This window comes from Megalops cyprinoides, chromosome 17 (assembly GCF_013368585.1).
Source record: "Megalops cyprinoides isolate fMegCyp1 chromosome 17, fMegCyp1.pri, whole genome shotgun sequence".
Taxonomy (NCBI): Eukaryota; Metazoa; Chordata; class Actinopteri; order Elopiformes; family Megalopidae; genus Megalops; species Megalops cyprinoides.
Genome location: NC_050599.1, coordinates 21594802 through 21616940, shown reverse-complemented (window position 1 = coordinate 21616940; position 22139 = coordinate 21594802). Strand labels below are relative to the sequence as shown.

General features: G+C 41.2%; 1 protein-coding gene across 2 annotated transcripts in view; it reads right to left on the bottom strand.

The window, feature by feature from the left end:
- Positions 1-17577, bottom strand: part of cnstb (consortin, connexin sorting protein b) — a 36445-nt gene extending 18868 nt beyond the window's left edge. Inside the window, exons 1-4 of one of the 2 annotated variants that reach the window (XM_036549780.1) lie at positions 17437-17577; positions 9273-9314; positions 5646-6022; positions 2913-3064 (exon numbers count right to left, since the gene is read on the bottom strand). In XM_036549780.1, the coding sequence (XP_036405673.1) occupies positions 2913-3064; positions 5646-5952 (459 nt within the window). In that variant the 5' untranslated portion in view covers positions 5953-6022; positions 9273-9314; positions 17437-17577. The remainder of the gene's footprint in view (positions 1-2912; positions 3065-5645; positions 6023-9272; positions 9315-17436) is intronic. The other variant, XM_036549779.1, reaches the window with a different exon arrangement.
- Positions 17578-22139: the final 4562 nt, after the last annotated feature.

Below are 22139 nucleotides of genomic sequence, written 5' to 3'. Positions count from 1 at the left end.
CTCACTGCAATGCTGTCACAGTTGCAGTGCATACAAAGGGTGCACACACTCCAAAAGAAACACAAGCCAAAGCTCTCCTTGTCCCATTCAAAGACTTTTCTTTCTTGCCCTGCATATAAACAGAACATCTACCTGTATGAGTGACTGTAGGTTGGAGTCTTTCATGATAAAACGTATTCCCTTGAACTGAAATATATCAGCCCACAATGTGCTATGAATTCTTTCTTTGTGCTTTTTTCCCTCCTCAGTTGGCCTTGAGCCATCTGGGCTCTGCACTTAAATGCGACCTCAGGAAGGTCCTTAATAAGGCCTGGTCTCCTGACACTCCTCAACGCCGGCCTGTTCTGCAGCATGTTAAAAAAAGGCAGCATGATCATTACCAGCACTGAGCTGCCTCGCACCCCTGAGCCTTGGGGTAACCTCAGTTCACTCACAAGCACTCCATCTCAGCATGTCACCTCAAAAGCCAGAATCACGCAAAGGAGAAAGCTCCCTTCAGACCCCAGCAAGGAATGTGGAAAATGCCATGAAAGATGGAGGGAAAAAGTAACTAAAAACAACAGGGAAAAAGGAGAAAGAGAAAAAGAGGGGAGGGAGAGAGGGATAAAGAAGGCTACGGCTGCTGAGAAAAAATGGAGAAATTCTGCAGAAAGAATCCTAAAAACCCAGATACCAGCAGAGCAGTACAGTGCTGACTGCGACATTCTGACCACACATACAGAGCAGACAGGTCCACCAGGTTCACCTGCTTCCTCGGTATGCAAATACAGTTCACAATCTCAGCTACAAGTCTCCACAAGAGCCCTGCGCATCACATGAGCATCAGCATATTCCAGAACAAATGTTTCAATTACCTCAGGCTCAAAAAGTCACATGCTGGAAATAGCTATCCAAGTCCCTCAGGCCCTTATCTGAAGAAGTTCCACAATGAAGGATTATGCAGGCAAACCCTGCAGGAATACAGCTGCCGTAGCACTGCAAAGTCTACAAGACCTCGAACAGAGCTTTACAGAGTACAGGGCCTCAAACACCTGCCAAAATTTGCTTGCTCTGAGTGGGATACCGACAGCACACATTTTTACTCAACTCAACAATGCCTTTAGCTTAATTCAAGTGAAGTTCTCAACATCTTGCTCTCAACATCCCTTTGACAGTTTTAACCCACACAGTCTTCTGTCCAGTGCCCTAAATTAGCGATTATGCTGAAATGCTGACTAATGGTGGTGCAGGAAGTCAACAATTTTTCCCAAAGGCATCACAACACAAGGCACTTTCTAAGACCAAAAAATAAGCCCAGTATTGAGGGCCTCGAAACACTGCCATGTACGGCCCTCAAATTCCTCCAGCAGTACTAAAACTGCTATGTCACCCTAACTCCAAGTCAATAAGTCTGCAAACCTACTGCTCCTGAAACCCATGAGTCTGATCCCAGTGCAGCCCATTACTGCTCATTAGTGGCTACAAATGCTTCCTAGGACTTCAATCATGGCTGGGGGTTCGCATCACTAACTTTCCAAACATGGCGATAAAATGATAGCAACTTCAAACTGCAGGCAACCTCAAAGATGGCCAATCTAAACAAGATTAAAAGAGAACTGAAATAAGACAAAAAAGTAACATTTAGAAAAGTAGCCTTTTTTGGTATGCACAACTGTATATTTAAAAAAAACAACAGCAAATTACACTTTTTTCAACCTGCCAGCAGTTGAACTGTGAATAGAAGTTTCACTGTTGGGCTGGCATACCTCAGTCCCAAAAAATGTAGAAACCTGGGGCGTATTTTATGATACCAACAGATGCAACCATAACCCACAATGACCTATCAAGCAGTATAGTGTTATACTGAATATATAACATGAATGATGTTTCTATGCCCTGTTGTTGGGTTTTTTTTTTACCATATCAATATATTTTCCTTGGAATGTAAGACAAAGGTTACAAGCCAGGGAATCTTGCCAGCATTGTCTGCCTTTCTTTGCGAGTATGCATATGTGCTCACATAATGTGCATTACCGCATATTTTTGCTTTTATTTCATTGATTGCTTACTGTGTTTACTTGCCTGTTGCAGTACCTTAAGCCTAGACAAATCAATCACAGACTAATACTATGATCAATAGTACTGAACAAATCAATGCTATGACCATCGCCTTCCCAAATTAAGACAGCATATAGGCCCAAAACACTAACGCCTTGTGCGACTGAAAATAGCAGTCCCATCAGACTACAAAATAAACAGTGTAACACACTGTGCACCCACACAACTGCCTTCATGTGACTTTGGTTCTGTTGTTGTCTGAGTGATGTACAGTATTGTACATTCAGATATTGTCTAATACTGTGCCAACAAACATACAGCACAGCCCATGATGATGAAATAGGCTTTTTTTAATCAGGTAACTAAGCAAGACTTTTGTGGCTCCAAAACTGCTTGGAGAAAATGCTTTGTATACAGACATAAGTGAGGTTTCTGTCTCTCAAACCACTGAACTCCACAACCGTTCAAACTTGCTTTAAAAAAAAAAAAAAAATACAGACATGCAAATCAACCTGTCTTGTCAGTACAATTCTACCACTCTCTGAAAGGATACACAAACACATAACACCTGTTTGTGTTTCTGGCTGACAGTATCTGACTCAAACATTATATGGCAGTTACTAAGCAGACACTCTTTTCCCATAGTGACACAGCCTTCAATTTTCACGTTTCACAGCATTTTTGCTTAATATGGGTATTTACGGAGGCAATCTGCGTTATGTACTGTGCCCAAGAGTACAACAGTAGTGCCCCACTGGGGTATCTGACTGGCACACTTTGGCCCATAAGCCATGTGCCTTACCACTATACGACACTGCTGCCTATTATGCAGTTCCCAGTGCAGCCTGTGGTCACAGGGGGAGATTTAGACAAACCTGGTGTAAGGACTGGGGGAGGAGGGTGTGGTCGCTGTGTTCCCCCAGCTCCTGCAGGGAGGCCAGCAGGGCGGGGCTGGGTCCAGGGGTGCTCGGGCCGAGGGATGGGGGCCTGGCTACAGGGCACACAGACGAGCAGCTCTCTGAGACTCCTGAAAAAACAAGAGACAGATTAAAAGGAAGAGCAAACCATGTTTCTCACAAGAAGGAGACAAAGCAAAAAGTTGCCCCAGTCCAAAAACTCTAATGTTATGTCAACTGACACTTTTATGAGGAAATGGGGAAAAAAAAAAGAAACAACGCATCAGGTGGTTTCTCTGCACTGCATAACAGTAATAACACTACCGCATTGATATTAGTCATAAGACCACCACAAAGCACTAAGGCATAGTTAAGTCTCACATGAAAAGCGGTTTCCATCATGTTGAAAAATGACAATCCAAGCGCAATCTGGACATCTGAAATCCGTAATAGAAAACTTCCATAACAACCAACCCGAGGTGCAGAGAAAGACATAAAAGCAAAGTATACACACAACAGCTCCAAGCTCTTCCTCGGATTCAGTCTGCTGTCTGACTGCACATTCAGCACCAGTCCCGTTAACAGAGCCTGACTGGAAAAGCTTTGGTCCTAATTACCAGGCATGGCCAATCAACATTCAGCAAATCTAATCAGCCAGGCAATTTGCAAGGGTTAGCATGCGCTCCCTGCAGACAGCTGCAGATTGGATGGGGAATCTGACAGACTGGGTAACTCAGGCACAAAAATACACCAGAGAGTGCAACTTCATTTACAGTACTGACTTTCCTCCATTTCTTCATCAGTTGGAGCCAATAGGAAAAGAGAATCTAACAAAGTGCCTCCAGCTGGAGACACAGAGTGGTCTTCCTGCACGTCTGTACATTTAATGAGAAAAGGGAAGGTTGAGTTCCTAACTCCTGGAGAAAGGTCTTCCAAAATGAGCACGGTCCAACTGAATGTTGTCCACAGATGTCAGGTCCTTAACCTTAACTGTATCCCAGAGAAGGATCTCACTGCAGAAAGGCAAAGGTATCATTATCCAAAGGAAGGCCGTCAACAGATGTGATGTTCCTAACTCTAACCCAAAGCTACACTCCAGCCCTAACCTAAAACCTAATCCTAGAAAAAGGGTTTTTCTAGGGGAAAAGACAAACAAAAAGTTATGTCTTTCATTTATCATAATTGCATTTATGCTCAATGTTTTAATAGGCACATATAAGGTATTCCACAATTTTCAAGGAGTTATCATTTGTCAATGAAGGTATTACACAAAATAAAGATGACTGACTGATGGACTGATGGATTGATTGACTGATTGACAGATTGATTGATTGATTGACTAATTGGAGGATTGTTTGGTTGGTTGACTGGGTCACTTGGGGGAACAGTTTCGATTTGCCAGACTGATGCACTTAGAGTGGTACTGCTGAACTCAAACTAGACATGATCTCAGTTTATCATTAGCTTGGGAAAATAAACCCTGGGTCTCTCAATGTCCAGACATTTCCTGCATGCAATTTCAACAAATCCTTATTACTGAGCTAAACATGTATGTCAATGATGGGACATTTTGTATATTGTTTACATTGGTGTTCCTACAGATAGAGACAATAATTCAAACACAGGAGTCAAAGGATGACCAATGAAACTCAAACTCCAATGAAAGACTGCACCTGAGATTCATTTCAGGAGGGCCCCTCCTCTTTTTATAAGGGGTTATCCTTTAACCCTCCGATTTAATTGTGACTTTACAAATATCACTATAGTCAGCGAAGTTATGGGCAACTCCATTTCAATTCAGTCTGTTCACAGGAATGAAGTGAATCTGAATTCATTGACTGCTCATCATTGTCTGTGATGGGTTTTCAATTAATGAATTGAATTTCAAATCATTTCCTGAATTAATTGAATTGACTCTGAAATGGAATTGCCTTGGGTAGTCAGTAAAATGTTTGGGTTGGCATGAGCTTCGTGAAGGTTTGTTTTTTTTTTTTGAGTGCTTCCCATGACATTTAGTTTGGCTATGCTTCAATGCATATTACTGAAGTGCATCTTTCACATGCAACCACATTAGACCTACACAATTAGGCTCTTGGGAGCTGGGTTGAGTACCTTGACTTGACCTTAAGAGGAAATGAAAATGACAGCATCACCCCATACACAGTTCTACTTGAAATGAATGTGCTTGAGGTAAATAAATCCAAACTCAGTCTTTAAGAGGCTACAATTAACCTCAGTTAGCATTTCAATCATGACACACTGGCAATTCTTTCTGGCAACTGTTACTGACAACCTAGGAGACGAGCGCTTCGAGCAGCCCCCTATAGTAAGGGTCAATTAGAAAAAGAATGCTGGGCAAACATTCTATAGTAAAGACTGTGGTCTGATTGAGGGATTGCTCAATAGGAACTCTATTTTTTTTAGCTTAATTTAATAGATCAAAACAATGTATTGGGGAAATTACTGCTGGTAACATATATGGACGTTGATTGCCACAAAAAACTGCCTGTTCATTGTAGCCACATAGTCACACAGCTTAACTGCTGTATTTAGAGACTCAAAAGTTATTTAACACTTTTGTGCAGGAGTCACCAAACTCCTGCCATACTCCCTTTAGAAGATAGCAATTATTTTTGAGCATTTGTTTTCCCAGAATGACACAGGATACTGAGAACAAGAAACCAGGACATGTGCTGTGTGCCATATATGTACCTGTGCTGCCTGACTCACTGGTCCTCTGTGGACTCCTCTCAGGGGAGCCTACGGTCTCTCTCGAAACCGTCTCGGGTTCCTGCGCTCCTGAGTGGCCCCTGAAGGTGTTGTCCGTCTCCTGCTCCTCGTTGTTGTTGACGGAATCCTCAGAAGCCGACCTCTCCCTCCCCTGTGGGAGAAGGTTCTGATTCTCGTCGGAGCCCCGCAGGCTTATAATGGAGACGTGCTCCATGTTGTCGCGGAGGTCTGCGCTCCCCCACTGTCCGCGCCCCTCCGCCACGCCCCTCTCGGATCCTCCCTTGTCCATGAGGAGCTCCGGCAGGTGAGCATGAATGTTGACTCCACCCACCACTCCCACAGCCCCACCCCTCTGGCTGCTGCAAGAGAGAAGAGGGGTGTCGTTTTTGTGTTGCCATCCACTGCTCCAGTAGAGGACAAATGGTCACCACTCGTCGAAGCATTGCTGAGCTTTTTTCCACAAACATTCTGGACAACTACTTATTTGTTTTTGCACAGAGATAAAACCATATGCAGTGGGCAGGAAAGTGTTACTTATTTTGCTTCTCATACCTTTAATTCCACTACTCTGCTGTCCCACAAATGAATCAATAAATTTTATGCATGTAAATAATGAGTTAAGTCGTTTACTTTCTCTCCGCTTTTATTCATATGATTTTATTTATATAATCACTTCATAATTCCAGCACAAATAATCTCAATCTTTCAGATCACAGACTAGATCCACGCTGTGATCCGCCCCCAACCATTAATCACATAATCAATAGACTACAGATTAGTATCAGTTTCACAGCTGCCACTCAATAGTATCAGTTTCACAACTGGGGTCATCTAAGCAGGCCCTGCATTTATGTGTGGAGTCTCAGGAGGGTACTACATATGAAATAAGTTGTGAACTGATTTATTTAAAGCACCAATCAAAGTTTGGACACACCTACTCATATAAGGGCTGGTCTTTATTTTTACTATTTTCCATGTTTTAGAATAACAGTAAAGACATCAAAACTATGAAATTACACAAATGGAATTACGCAGCAACCAATACTATTTTTAGATTCTTCAAAGTAGCCAAAAATATATTTTTAAATTATTTTTCTTTTTTTTGGAAAGAAATTCATCAAATAAGCATGAACTTCACTATTTATATTTGTCTAAGAAACAAATTTCATGTATTTACGCATATGTTTTTAGATCAAAGTGTTTCCCATTGTCTTAATCTGGTGTGTCCAAACTTTTGACTGGTACTGCACATTTAAACCTTGCACATGCAATCATCACGGAGTGGTGCTTCGCCCTACTGCAGCTGTTGAAGCATGATAAAACAAGTCTGATTTACTGCACTGAGACATAACCCATACAAGGAACAAGAAAACAGCAGGTTTCACTACCGTAAATTCCTAATTGGTGGCTGGATCTCAGGTGTGATTCAGTTCAGCTCCTTGAATTGTTCATACTTCGGTAACAAAACTTAATGACCTGCTGTTTGCAAAGGTCCTTAGAGATGATTTATTGTTTCTCAGAGTTGCAAAGGGTGTAAATATAAATGCAGTTATCCAGCCTAAATCGAAGCTGAAACCTAAACTGAACTTGCATTGTTGCTAATTTTATTAGCAGTGACGGCACACTTCCTAATTCCCATTGTGGAGGAATAACACTGCTGTATAGGCTCTGGCTGAGAGTCAATGCAACATGCAACCCTCCCTGATCTTCAGAGAGCGCACTCTTGTGGAGCCCTCAGGTGAAGACTTAACACTGAAGACTTAAGGCGTTAACAGTGAGCAGCAAGTGGGAAGCTAGTGAGACTTGGAAGTGCAAAACAGCTTAATCATTTCTGAAGGCTGTTTATGGTCATGGCACCAGGGGATGTTCTTGAAAAAAATATGATTCCTCAAGTCTTTCCAGAAGGAGGTTTAAATTCATATAGATTTTTCAGGGAGTCCAAGTCCATTTGAAAATGAACCCCAGAGAAAGTGCTTGGTGGGAAGTACCAAGCATATCCATAGTCCACTAAATGGCCTGTGGAAGAATGATTTATAAGTGCTTGGTACTTCCAACTACCCCACATGTTCCCTGGCTTTTACATTCACACAGAATAATCCTAAATGCCTTTTAAATCACTGCTATGGAGAATGGCCTGAAAATGATCGCACCACTCTGCACAGTGACTGCTCCTTCAATTAACAGCATTGTGTCGAAATTCATTATGTTTAAAACTGACTGTCTTGATGTCTTGGGTTTATTTATTTTGGCCAGGTGCCATGAAACATCTTCCCGAGGACCTGAGAGGGGATGACGTCTAAAGCCTGTTTGAAATATCGGCACCCCTAACTCCGGATTTTACCTTCCATCCACTGCTCTGCCAACTGAACTCAGGCCAGGATTTTGTACATCCACACAGGAAGTAGGCCATTCACTCCAGCAACTGCAAGCTGTCCAGATTTTCCTTAGAGCTAATTTGCCCTTATAAATATTTTACTCAGCACATAAAGTGTTGTACAAAATATTCCACATTAGTGTGCCCAAAGTGGACACTGTGTGCAGAACTGTAGCACAGCCAATTAGATGCAAAGCTAATCAATGTAATTTATTGTCAATGTCAAAATTAAAATAAGAAATAAAGCATGCATTATGACTCCACACTTTGATGTTATATGCTGTTTATTTCTGCCTGACTCTCTCCAGTGGAGAACAGCACACACTTTAACACACTCGAGCAAAGTACATACAGAAGACAGGATTTAAGCACATTAAAACACAGGAAAAGAATGGTACAGCACAGTAGCAATTTACAGCAGAGGTCAGGTTAGCACAGTGGACGTTAGCACAGTACAGCATAGTACACAAAAGCAGCACAGGGACATATACTGAGGCACACAGCACAGAAGAGTACAGCACAGTCCAGCCCAGCGTAGTTAATGTGAAAGAGCACAGATGAGTAAGATGTAATGCAGTCCCACCTCCAGAAAAGAGCAGCTCAGTGTCAGTGCTGACCCCCTAAATCACCAGCCTGTTGTACCTCTTGTCTGCAGATAGCCCCCCCACAGATCAGTCTCTAAGTCTAAGTCTGGTTATCTGGCAACAACACTGAACAACTACTTTTAATTTATTGGGGCACTCTGAATAGACTACCCTTGACATCTTCAGTATTCTCTCATGTGGCATTTACATTTCTAACATTAACAATTAACAATTAGCACCTAGATGGGAGCCTTATTTGTCATCAGTTGAAATACCCAATATGTGACCTTTTACATAAAGCACTTCTTCACTATGCAGGGTCAAGAAGCTATTTTTACGCCCCCCAACACCAGAGTGAGAGGGGCTGACTGAGCAGTGGACACTGTAGGCACTGAAAACTGGCGCTATCCGCAGGCAAGCATCTACTTAGGTCCTGTACTGGAGAGTTATTTAGTACATCATTAGGGGGCGGAAGGCTTTTGCTTGTTTTTGAACATTTTTTTTTTTGTTCAGCAGCTTTCATAAGAAAGTGTATCTTGTAAGAGCGTTAACTCATTTGAGGAAAAACACAGAAATGGCACTTCTGCACAATGGCAATCAAAGCATTACACAAACAAAATGAAAATATTCAATTGTCAAATACTGGTTTACCTTCTCGTTTGTAACAGGGACAAGGGAGGAATGGACAGGGACCTGGTGGAGACATCATTGCACATTCTCAGCACACCATATGTATTTACATTACAATAAAATGACCCGTTAATAAATCAATGTGCCCCCCCCCCCCCCCTCCCTCCAACAAAGCATGATGGGTGCCTCTAAACAGGAAGCACTTATGGACCTATTCCAGTCAGTTGTGTGGAGAGATGACACTGTGAATGAAATCATTCCTGAGACAGGAGCTCCCAAATCCTACCAGGCCGAGGTCCTGGCAAACCAAGGTGTTAATCCTCAGCCATGGCGAGAATCACTTCCTGCTTCCTCACCCTTTCCAACCTTGGCACTGTGTGCACTGCTCCATGTCTGGGCTTTAACTCGTCTCCTCTCAATGAGCGGGGAGCATCAGGAGTCTCCTAAATCTATTCTTATTTAACCTTGATTTTACCAGGACATCCCAATAGGAATAACACCTCTCTTACCAGAAGGGCCTCATAGAGAGCATCAGTGCATGCAACCAACACAATGAAAACTAATAAACTGTAACTAATAAACTGTGTTAAGTGAATTACTTGCAGTTATGGATGATTTTCAAGGAGGGAAAGACGGAGAGGAGAAGAGAGGAAGGGAAAGAACAAAAAATCAAAAAACAAAAGAGCCCAAGATCTTAGGGATTAGTTGTTGTATTAGCACCACATTAAACACACTAGCTGCAACACTATGCCCAGCTGTTCCACTCCAGTTTCCACCATGCGTACAGACCATTCCCCCTGCCTTTGCCACATGTCAGACATTTCTTCCTTACAGTCTATGAAAGTAAGAGTTTACACGGGTATTCGTTGTGGTATGAGATTCTGACAAGATAAAGGGCACTGGAATGCAACACATTTCTGGTGTCTACAAAAGGATCACTAACAACCAATTAGCATGACTCCCTAATGTGGAATTCTGCGAGCTAATAGGCCTTACGTAATACTTAAACTACAGGGTTCAGATATTATTCCCCTGTATGCACTTACTTAATAACACTTTTTTTCAACTGGTGCATGCCAGCCGATGTCACTGCAATCGGTTTCACTGCAAGGAAAAGGCACCGAATGCCACAAGTGAAAACACTTTGCCACAAATCACTCGGCAAAACTCATTTCAGTCATGCTTGGATGTGCCGCGGAGCAGGCAGAATACTGGTAGAGCGTGTTCCGATTTGTAGCTCACTGGGTGGAACATTACAAACTGAGGCTTGACATTTCAACTGCAGTTTCCCCCGCGGGACTGAAACGCGGTAGAACCAGCCTGCTTAGCCAGGGCCGAGGCGCACAGCCATGTCTCCTGGGAGCAGGTGAAAGGCTGAGACCTTTCTGACGGAATACGCATAGTGAGAGACAAGGTGTACACGTAAACCAGAGAAAATAGCAGCAGCTTTACATTATTTAAACCTAGCACTTGTATTACAGCCTGTGGATGTCAAAGCAAGTGCTTTCAGGATCAGGCATCAGTGTGCACGAAACTGGAGACAGAGAAGGAGTGCGCACTCTACAGATGACAAATAGTGAAGGCCATTCATCACTGCCAACCATGACTCTGCGCTACATCAGAGTATATGTTACCGGCTAGAGGTGCTACACGTATACCCACAGAGCGATATTGTTGCAGTGGTTGCTGTTAAGAGACACCAAAAAAAGCAACCGGCATCTTTTGTTTTATTTTGTTCTGGATTTTATTAGGTTCTGATTTTATTAGGTTTCTGGTGTTCTGAAGTAAAAACTGAAGAAGATTTACAATAAGACAAAATAAACGTTGTTGAAATCGATAACTGTACGTAAGTACTGAGGTGTGTGAAGACACCTCTGCTGGTCAGCGGGGCCTTGAGGTCACACCCCTTCCCCAAGCTGATGAATAATGAAATATATCAGGCTAAAAGGGGTGGGGACATAAAGTAGGTCAAGGTCAGGAAGGGGTTAAAACCAAAAGCAGAGACACCACTGATGTTAATGGAAGCTATTATACCTCTGTCCACACTTTGTAGTGTGTTTCTGAATGAAAGAGAGACAGACAGAGAGAAGTGACAGGGAGACAGAGAGGATAGCCAGGAGGTGACTGTGCTCTGAGTGCAACATCTAAGCATACCATCTGAAACTAAACTAAGAGCAGTCATGGCTCAAAGATTACAGTAGAATAACCATTAATGCTGAGCTGAGAGTGTCATTATGGCTATTGTGCTTCCAGATGATATAATGGCCTGATTATTCCACATGGATATACACACACCCAACAGTCAGGTCAAGAAAATACATCTTTATGTAGCTTAATGTGCTAAACATGAGTTAGGGTCAACTTCAAAGCTTTATCTTAAGACATTATCATTGAGATAAAGCGTGGTTGGTCTTATCTGAAAAGCAAATCAATAATATGAAAAGATCTATGGTCAAGTTGATTTTCCTGGCAACCAAGAAAATATTTGCTTTTCATGTTGCATTGTTGAAAATCAAAGCAATAAAAAACTGCACTATGATTATCAGCTGGACACAATGAACTCCACACAACTGAAAGAGATTGTGACAGTTTACAGGCTATGTGAATTAGCATCCACAGATCTAAGCATTGCCTGCTTAGTGCTTTGTGTTTAATCCTGGACCTCTGCAATTTAATGCCTCTAAACTCGAGGAATCAATATTTTCCATTTTTGATATAATCCCTACTGGCACAGATGGCTTCTCCTGATATATTGTTGCCCATTACAGCCAAGAAGAAACACGTCAGTAGGATTATGATGGCATCGTTGACCTTAACAACAGCCTTTGCCAAAAGTAATAACCTTGACACTGCAAAGAGGTGAAATTGGAGTCCTCTTCTGGTCTCGGCAGCAGTGGTCTGTGATGGAGAGTGTCAGCTCCTACCTGCCATAAGACCCTCCGATTACAAAGAGCAAAGGTAATCAAGGCTGTGTGGCGCTTGGCCTTCGTAGCGATCCTACTTGCTGTCCTGGTCACCCTGGCAAAAGCAGTGCTTAAGGCTGCACTGGCTACAGTGGACGCCTTGTCAGGTAAGTTGTGTGATGCAATAGATCAGCAGTTTCCAATCTATGGTACTTAAAAGTATTGCAGAGGGTACATGGGAGGGAAGACAAAATAATACTTACAATACTAATCATTAGGGAAGAGATAACTAAACTCTATTGATATATCTAGAAGAATCATTTCTAGGTAACATATGTATATACCGTATCATATATATGGCATAGCCACAGGCCCTCTGTACAGTAGCCACTGTACAATAGAGACATAGTGTCACATTTGGACACTATGTCTCTTTTGTCTTTGTAGAACTAATCCAAGAAAAACTGGGCCAATAGCAATTGTGATGGATTTCAACCAAAGAATACCAACAGTTGGCATGGGATTCCAGACAGTTGGAAATGGACAGAACCAACAAGTTTCGAAAAGACAATTTGAACCTTTGCGAGAACACAGAACCCAAAGAAGCTTCGACAGTCGGACACAGAGCAAGACTGTTGAACCGATAATGCAGGGCCACGGAACGGGCTGGCCAGAATACAGCTGCAGAGCGGTCATCTGAGGGGAGACCACGGCACTCTACAGAGGTCAAACCATAAACCGCAGGAAAAAGACGGCCGAACAAGAGCGCGGCGAGCTGCCTAGAAACACCGGCTGTGCTGAGTCATCTGACAGAGTGAGTGTCTACAGCAGACAAAATAAGGTGTGACAGTGCATGCGAAACGCTGAGGAATGTCAACCGCGGATCAAGCGTGCAGTTCGGGCCTGAAGTTTAAAGTGTAAATAATGTATTAAACGGTTGTCAATTCACATTGCCCTCACTTCAGAATTCAGGGCAGAAATTAACAGCACACAACCGAAGACTACTATGATGACTAATTAATCATCCTGACATCAGTATGTAAAGAATTCAAAAACTCCTCCAGATGAAAGAAACATGCAAGAGCAGCATGGGAAAAGTAAAAGTGACTTGCCCATTGCCCCGGCTCACTTGTAGGCACTGTGGGAGAGACCTGACAAACCAGCTTGGTGCTGCAACAGGGAGCACTCAATAACGGAGGAAACATCTGAACTCCGCTTGTTGCGAGATGGCTGTCAGACCGGCCCCTCTGACCTCCCAGATAAGAAGTGACTGGACAGGAAAATTCCATTTGCTCAGCTGAATCAGTTTCTCCACAAAATAAGAAGAAAACTTTCCAGACTAAACTAAAAGTTTTCTTTTACAAGAAAAACACACAACCTATTTTGTTTTACAAATCTTTTACAAACTATTCAAATGGGTGCTAATTGTAAAAATGTACCTCAGATCATATATGAAAAAAGATCTTCAAGGTTATGGGATAAGTAACAACTAATGCAATTTTTAGTATCAGCAATTCTATGTGATTAACCGTTGCAATACTGTACATGCAATACTCTCGCCTCTGAGAAGGGGCCCAGAGCAGAGGCCTCACATTTCCTTTCTAAGGATATTAACAGCAACATTTCTCTCTGAGGCCACTGCGTATTTCTTGCTTTACCATTCAGGGCAAAACCACAGACCTGCTTGAATCCTCTCATCTGGGCCTAATTTAATTCCAAAAATAACCTGATTGCAGTGCCCTTTACGACACAAAGAAAAAGGGAAAACCAGCCACTCAGGTTTGGAGAAGGATAAGGTTATGACAAACATATTAGTCATTGCTTGCAGACTTTTTTATGTTTTTGAATAGTTTTTTCTGTTAATTCACCTTTTTGTTAGGTTAATAAAGATATGAATACATCTGGAGGTCACTGCACATTTCTAATAACAAGCCAAAGCAATATACCTTAACAAAATGGACATGGCTGCTACACTACCTTACTTCAGATATCAGGAAAAAATAGGCAGTAGCCTGACATTTCAGTTCATTCCTTTTCAACTTTCTGTCTTTTGTGTTTCAAAAGCAGCCTTAGAACATACTGCTTTTCAAAGGCTTTATGGGACTATTCCTATGGGCACTTTAAATGAGTCTGTACCTTTAAATTTAAACACAGTGTTTGCTGTCAAACAAGAACAGCAGGCGTTTAGCAAAGGTTTAGCTAATCCAAAACAGAACTTCTTTAGTGACCTCTGCAAGCTGCTGGAGACAACTGAAACAACTTGGGACAATCATTTAATGTTGTGATTTAAGAAATGTTGACTTAAACCATTCAAATAAAAAAGGTGTCAGCTTGTAAGGTAAGAGAACAGATTAAACATCAGGAGTTATGGTCTGCTGAGGCCCTGATGCCCCTTCTAGTTAACCAATCAAATCACTTTTTGGCATCTTATACGCCCTATGTAAATGATACACCTTGAGGTGGACCTTTGGAACATAAACCAAAACAATGCATTGTCTTAATCTTGATGTTCCCCCTCTCATATCTTGATGTTACCCTGTCTGACGTAAAGGGGTCAGACAGCATGCAGGGCTAATTACGAAAGCAGGGAACAGACATGCTGGTCCTATCACCTCTCTGGTCATCACAATCCCAAACTATGACAATTAACTCTTTCACTAAGACTACTGCAACTGATGGTATCAGTCATAAAGTAAGCAGATATAAGCAATGATGAGTAATGATTTTGCTGAATTGACAGCTGAGTCAAACTGAGTCCTTCACATTGGAATTACTAAACTGTACTGAACTATTCTTTTCTACTGGCACCAGGGCTGCTAGTGTGGTCTTCTCTGATTGCTTAATGGACAGCTGCAGCATACTGCGGTATATGCCACGATGTAAAGGTAGATAATGTACTGCAGTGTTAAATAATGGAGTTTCTTGAATTGAACCAGTGAACAAGTTACTGTACTAGTGCAAGGTGCATTATATCTCATGCCAACTGACCAAACCTCGTAGAGACCTTATAAGCACACGCGGCAAAAAAGAAAGCAAGGGTTGTCCACCACGTGTAATAGCTGGAAACATGTTTCATAACCCCAATCCTTGTTTGCATCTGTTCCTTCTGTTAGTTTGCCAGCACCTATAACCCTTTTGGACAATTTGTCCCAGACGTCATTTTAGCAACAGCCCAGTATTCGCCCGCAGAATGCTTCAAGTACTTCAAGTATTTCTTACAGTGCCGTTCCTTCCCATTGGTTATCTGCTATTGTTAATAATGAACTAGAAAATGTGGAACTCTCATGTGGAACCAAAGCCACACTGTCTCTAATCTAAAATGGGCAGAAATGCATCACCACGTGCCTGTGGATGAGATATTAAAATATATCTTACATGCCTTGCCTTTACTCAGTTCCTTTTCAATTACATGGTACTTATAAGCCACTTATCCACCTAAAAGGGACATTCTGATAACATGACTGTTGGATGTAGGCTAGGCTTCTTTCATTTGTCTTTTAATGAATTTCTTTTACATTTGTCTGTCTATGAATGGCTAACTCTCAGTGATATTTACTCAAATAAAACCAAACAATTAAATACAACTCGTAAAAGTTACCGAGTCTAAAAGGAAACCTGTGCAGAAATTATCTATCAAACTTTTTCCTGAGCCATAACAGTGTGACACGTGGTGTGTTTTAAAACCCTAAGTTGTCTCAAGGAGCAGGTACAAGAAGTCTCACACAAAACAATGACCCATAATGACAAAAACAAACCCGAGTCCTCCTTCTCCTGTGTGTCTGTCCCGGTCCATTGGCCATGAAAGTAATTTTCTCAATTGATTTGGTGAACTCCCCACTATATGAGACTAAACATAGCAGTCTACTGCACAAGGAAAGTGAATCCCCCACGGTAAGAAACTAATTACTGTACTGATGTGGTGAGCTAAGAACAGCACTGTGCTGTTCGGATTTCCAAAATATAATGAACTGAGATCAGAGGGCTCCATAACAAAAACTTGTTGGGGAATCAGCAATTAACCCAGTGCCACAAGGTCACCTGTACTGACCTCAGTAACAGAATATGACATCCAGAGTTCAATTCCCCAACGCTTCCCCAAGCAGTACAACCTGTTCACAGCAACACCAATGGTTTTGATTCAACTGGCCATTCTGCTATGGGTGTGTCAATCTCTCAGCTAATCACACTGAGGAAAGAAACATAACTCCTGTCATGGAACAGGAAATTCTGGAGCTGATTCTCTTTCTAAACCAAAATAAGTAATGAAGGCCAAAGAAAACTATCCTAAACTGTTCTTTGGAAGAAGAAAACACTTTGAAAACAATAGCAATGCGAACAATAGTCATAATAATGACAAAGGAGTAAAAAGTGGTTGCTGTAACCTCAGGCGAACGGTTGTTTTGCGGTTTCTAGGCTACAACCTAGTTACACATGTGAATTAACCACCTTGCTAGCTTTTCGTTTTTTAAATCGGGATTGTTTTGCAAAAGACGCTAAAAAAAAGAATGCATTATCAAATCTTGAGAAAAGTATCAAGAGCCATTTCTACAAGTAAGCCAGAAAGCATATAGAAATAACTGCATTTATTTTCCCAAATCCATGGTTTGCCAGCAAAACTTCGATCCCCCCCCCCCCCCCCATTTTGTTTTGTTTAATTTGTTAAAAGATCTACATATAGAAGTAAGTATTATAATCGATTCTAATAGAGCAGTTCGTATTATTTTTCTCATATTTTATCCTTCTTACCGGCGTGTAGACTATACTATTAACGCCGATCAGTGATTTAAATGCTTGAATGCAGCTTAACTGGCTTTCTATCAACTTAAAAATGCTAAGATGACTCCGCAAACGTCGCCACTGTCAGATAAACGTCTTGACGCGCTTATCCCTTTACATTATGACACCTCCATTGAGAGGTAGCTGTAGGCAGCTGGTTACAATTGCCACGACAGCTTTGCGGCTGAGCGTTAGCACGATGGCAGCAGCGGTATGTCAACTGTGCGTTACAACACAGGCCATGCATACAAAACGACCTTTCACAGGACCATGTCACCATAAATGTACACATCATATTCAGCTAGCCGCAAATTACACCTTGAAAAAAATACCATTTAAAATAAAGCAACAGCAAATACAGCTGCTTCAATCTGTCATTACCGACCATTGAACGTTAAGAGCGCAGACTGCGACTTTCCGTGCTTATTTTTCCAACACGAGAGCACACAGCTTTGAATGAAGAACCTTGTGACCCTTTTCTTAAATTCTCACACTAACTAACGTACTCACGATTCGAGGTGTTTGGTGACGTTTAGCCCGTTGTAGGACGGCCACGGCGACAGCGCAATAACAAGCCAGCTGTTCACCACTGTTCACAGACGCTTGCTTGGAGTCTCTGTTCGGTGTTCTCTTCCTGCTACCCGCTGGCAGCTGCCTTTGCTGTTTACGATTCTATCCGGGCACTCTCCGTCTCCGACCCAGCGCACTGAGTTTTACACTTGCGTTGGGTGCCATCTTCCGGACAGACTGTCTTAAGCCTAAAATACTGTACATGAAACCGTTCAATTTGCAGCAATACTGTACACTACGGTACTGCCATGTCCTTTTCCTCCATTGTCTGGTCTATCCAGCGCGTATGCAAGGACAGATTTATTCCAGATGTATTGAAAAGATAATTGTTTCCCAGCAAATGCCCTTATCGCGAGCAATTACATCGCGAACATTTTTACGTGTCATTCATTCAGAGCTTGATTTTTATTTGAAACATGAAATAGCCTTGCTCCACATGAGAACTGGACCTGCAATCTCTCTCCACAAACCTAACTCCTTAACTACCAAAAGTCAATGAAAGTAATTAGTCTGTATGCATGAATCAGGCCTCTACTTGCCAGGCATAATTATAATTTGTCTGTTACCGACAGTTTGCAACCCAGTGAAAATGATATGTTACCAAGAGTAGCCTAACCTGTGATCAAGCTTAACTTAAATGGAACAATGAAATATAGTCTATCTACACTTGAATAATGCAGATCAAAACGTCGTTGTCGACCTACTAACGTCGTAACGTACTAACGTAATTCTCATTATCGTAAAAAGGTCTTATCAATTGTGCAATCGCGTTTGAAGACTTGCAGTACATAGAATGATTACAAAATGTACATGCATAAACATACATATGCCACTCAAAAGATCCTGACTCTATTTTGTGATGATCAAGCTGGGTAAAAGTCTTCAGAAGGAACTATTAACTGCACTGCACCAAATATTTGTGACTAAATAAATGTGGAAGATGAGCATTCAATGAACATATTTATTATTATTATTATTATTATTATCATTATTGTTATTATTGGTATTATTATTATTATTATTAAATACTGTATATTGCAAACACACAGTTTGCAAACAGTGAAAGGATCGTTTCAGATAAGATTCACATTGTAGGCCTACATTGTAAAATGTAAACTGTGTAATGCTAGCTTTGGGCATGAGGCATATTCAGGCGACTGTTCTACACTGTCAGTTTGCACTGACAGCTAGAGGGAGATTGTGACAAAGTTACAAGAGGCTTGTATTCCAGAACCACCCACTGAGTATGCACAGAGAGGATTCCTTCAGCTTCTGTACAGGCAGAATTAGCTGGCTATAGCTGGACATGCATGGCCTGCCAGGATAGACTCCATTAAGACTGTACCCTTCAGGGTTTTTAACCTGCTCTGTGAGCTAAACAAGCCATACGGAAGACTGGGTGAAGAGGATTGGGTTTGTAAAACACACGCACAAATGAGAAAATAATTTACATTTACATCACTGAAATAATAGTCAGAGTTACATTTAAAAAGAAGGCAGAGATGGATGCAAGAGTTTTCCCAGGAGCACATGTTTCATTCACCAACAAGACTAGAATCACAAAGTGCATGTGAATATTTAATTATAGTTTATGAACACACCCAGAAAATCAACAGGGAGGAACCAGATTAATTAGGCAGGAACCCTTTCAAAATCCCAGCTAGCCAGTCAGGTGAGATCCTCTATGGCATTAGGAGGATTAAGGGGGAGTAGCTGCACTTTCAGTCTAAAGTAAAATTCAAATATTAACTAATTTGTTTCAAAATAAGAATTCAGGAAAAGAAAAACAATCAAAAACTTTAGCTTTGATATGCATGTGGAAATGTATTAACCTTGAAATGATACCATTAACATGGAGGTTGTGTAAAGTTAACCGTGAAAAGTTAGCTTTCTTGTTACTTAGGTGTCCATAGTTTTAATGGGACTAATAATCCATTCAGTCATTTGGATCCGACAAACCTATGAACACCTCTACTGGAAAATACTTCAACCTCTGTTCATGACTGCAGTTACTATATGTTGTGGAATCCTACTAGTTGATCCACAAACCTATACAGATAATGACAATATTAACTTAAGTAAGCCACTTTGAGCGTAGTTGCTTTTAAGGATACTGTACATGTTAGGTAAATCCTGAGAATTTATTGTAACTGCAAACATTGTACACCTGGAATCTAACTGGTATCTTAAAAAAGAAAACTATTTAGTATTAGCTAATATTCTTTAGACTCTTGTTATGCAATGCTGTGCCTTCATAAATGGTCAATTGGAGCAGCTGAGTAAAGTGTTCTGCCTTTTATTAATTGGCTTGAGCGAATCCTACTCCAGTCCTTTCCCAGGAGTCTGTCCCATCCAGACTGTGTACCAGCCCATGAATTTGAACCCTGAGGCTGGCGAGGTCAGTTTAGGGATTCTCCAGGCTATTTAAACTGCTAGTTCTGTCTGAGCCAGCCAGCCCGTCTGACTCTTAATCCCCTGTTTGATGGAATACATTAAGTTTTTCAAATTAAAAACTGAGCAGGAATAATTTGATCAAACTAAAATGAAACACTGAAGCATCTTCAAGCTAAATTAGAACTTAAACTAATACTTTTTAAGATGTCAGTGCTCTCCCAGAGTACAGAAAGCAGACACTGTGCCGTTTTAGGTGAAGTTGAACAGAGTGTTCATGTTCATGATCTTTGACGTCCATGAGAAAGAAATGTTTCTGTAAACATGGTGATTTCGTTTCATGTAAGATTCCTGATTTCATGTCTCTACTGTATCTAGCCAGTATCACCAGGAAAGAGGAGCTCTCATCAGTAGTGGTCAAAGCAGAGTACATAATTCTTGTACAGATACCCTTTAGCCCTACCTCTCCAAGCTGACTCTTAGAATCCAACTGTCTTGTGTAAGACTCTTCAGCGTACACAGAGCCCCCACACATCTATTATGTATGATATACTGTATTACACATTACACAGGCTAGGTCCAGTGCTGAGTTCAGATGCTATACTCTAGTCCCTCATAAAACCATCCACTACACAAGATCAGCTGATTTTCTTTCTGGACAAATACCTCAGCACCGCATCAATGAAAACTTTGTGGCTTAATCAATGCACCCCGCAGTCTTCCCCTTAATGGTTGCTGTAGCGAGGAGGGGAGAACACTTTGCAGTATTACCACATGCTGTAATATGAGTCATGACTATATGGTTCCATAACAGCTACAGGATGATCCTGGCACTGCTTGTGTTGCTTATTTAAAATAATCTAAACATTTCAAACTGCCTTGGTTAGTAAGAAGGCTTCCAGTTTGTGATAATTTCTGCTACGTATTTTAAATGTCCTAGACAGGTTTACCACAGAAAACCTCTTCTCAGGCATTTTTGGATGTATCAAACACTTGCGTAACTGCCTGCTGATTTAATTTTCTTAATCTACTTGTGGCAGATTTAAGAAACATTTCAAAAATGTTTATAACCTGCCAGAAAAGTACAGCCTTTCTAAATGCTGGTGAATGTTGACCATGTGACCTCCTATTAATTTCTGATCAGGATGTCTGTTGCAGCTGATTGCAATACTGTTTTCCTAACGCAGCAGTTTGATATTGCAATATGGTGCAAAGCTTCCCTAAAAGAGTAAGTAACCTCCTAGGTGATATTGTTAGCCTTTAATACCTTGCACACATTTTAACCATGCATTTTACAAACTTTACATTTGCCACACATTACTTTAAAATATAAAAAGAAAAGAGACTCAAGAGCTACTTCCCTGAAAATAGCACAGCCCTACCCATAATCCCCAGGCCTGCAGGACATGGTTGTATTGCTCAGCTACATGGGGGAGAACCAAAGGCTTTCAGTGGTACCAGCCTATTATGCAGCTGCCTGCTGCCTCCTGGGGGACAGCAAGAGACACAAAATGGCCTCATTCATACAGCAAACACCTTAGGCCTACAAAAAGACACATATTTTTATCATTTTATTTGTACTTTAGTATCCTTTATTCTCCTTATTTTCTTTAATTTTCTGTATTTTTCTCTTGCAGTTGTTTTCATCTCTAAAAGGTTATTAGCCACACTTATATCTATGCATCTGATCTATTGTTGGATTTACTGCATATATACTTTGGCAACACTAACTTAACTCATGCCATTAATGTAAATTTAAATGACTTAAACTGGATGGATTTGATGCATAAATCAGTGAACAGTATTTACAGAGTCTGAATTAAACTGAAAACACAAAATGTGAGGGAACCAAAATTACTCAGAAAGAAAATAACTGCTTCGGGACATTTGTGGATAGGGAGCAGTTCACTGTAAACATGCTAATAGCACCAATTAGGCTGAAGCTGTGTTTGGGAGTTATGGACACTAGATGGCAGTGTTAGCAAGGCAACAAACTTGCTATTAGCTGTCAGCAAACCAGAATGGTAAAGCAAACCAATACACCCTCCGACAAATACATTCCTACATTAAACCGATATGTAGCCCAGTAAACCAATACATTCCAATACAACCAATACAGCAAATCAAAAAAGAAATATTGTGTGTGTGTGTGTGTGTGTGTGTGTGTGTTTTGAAAACCAGAACATACTAACAAACCAACAGATGCCCAAATGATGCAATGTTTTTTTTTTCTTTCTTCCTGACCGCT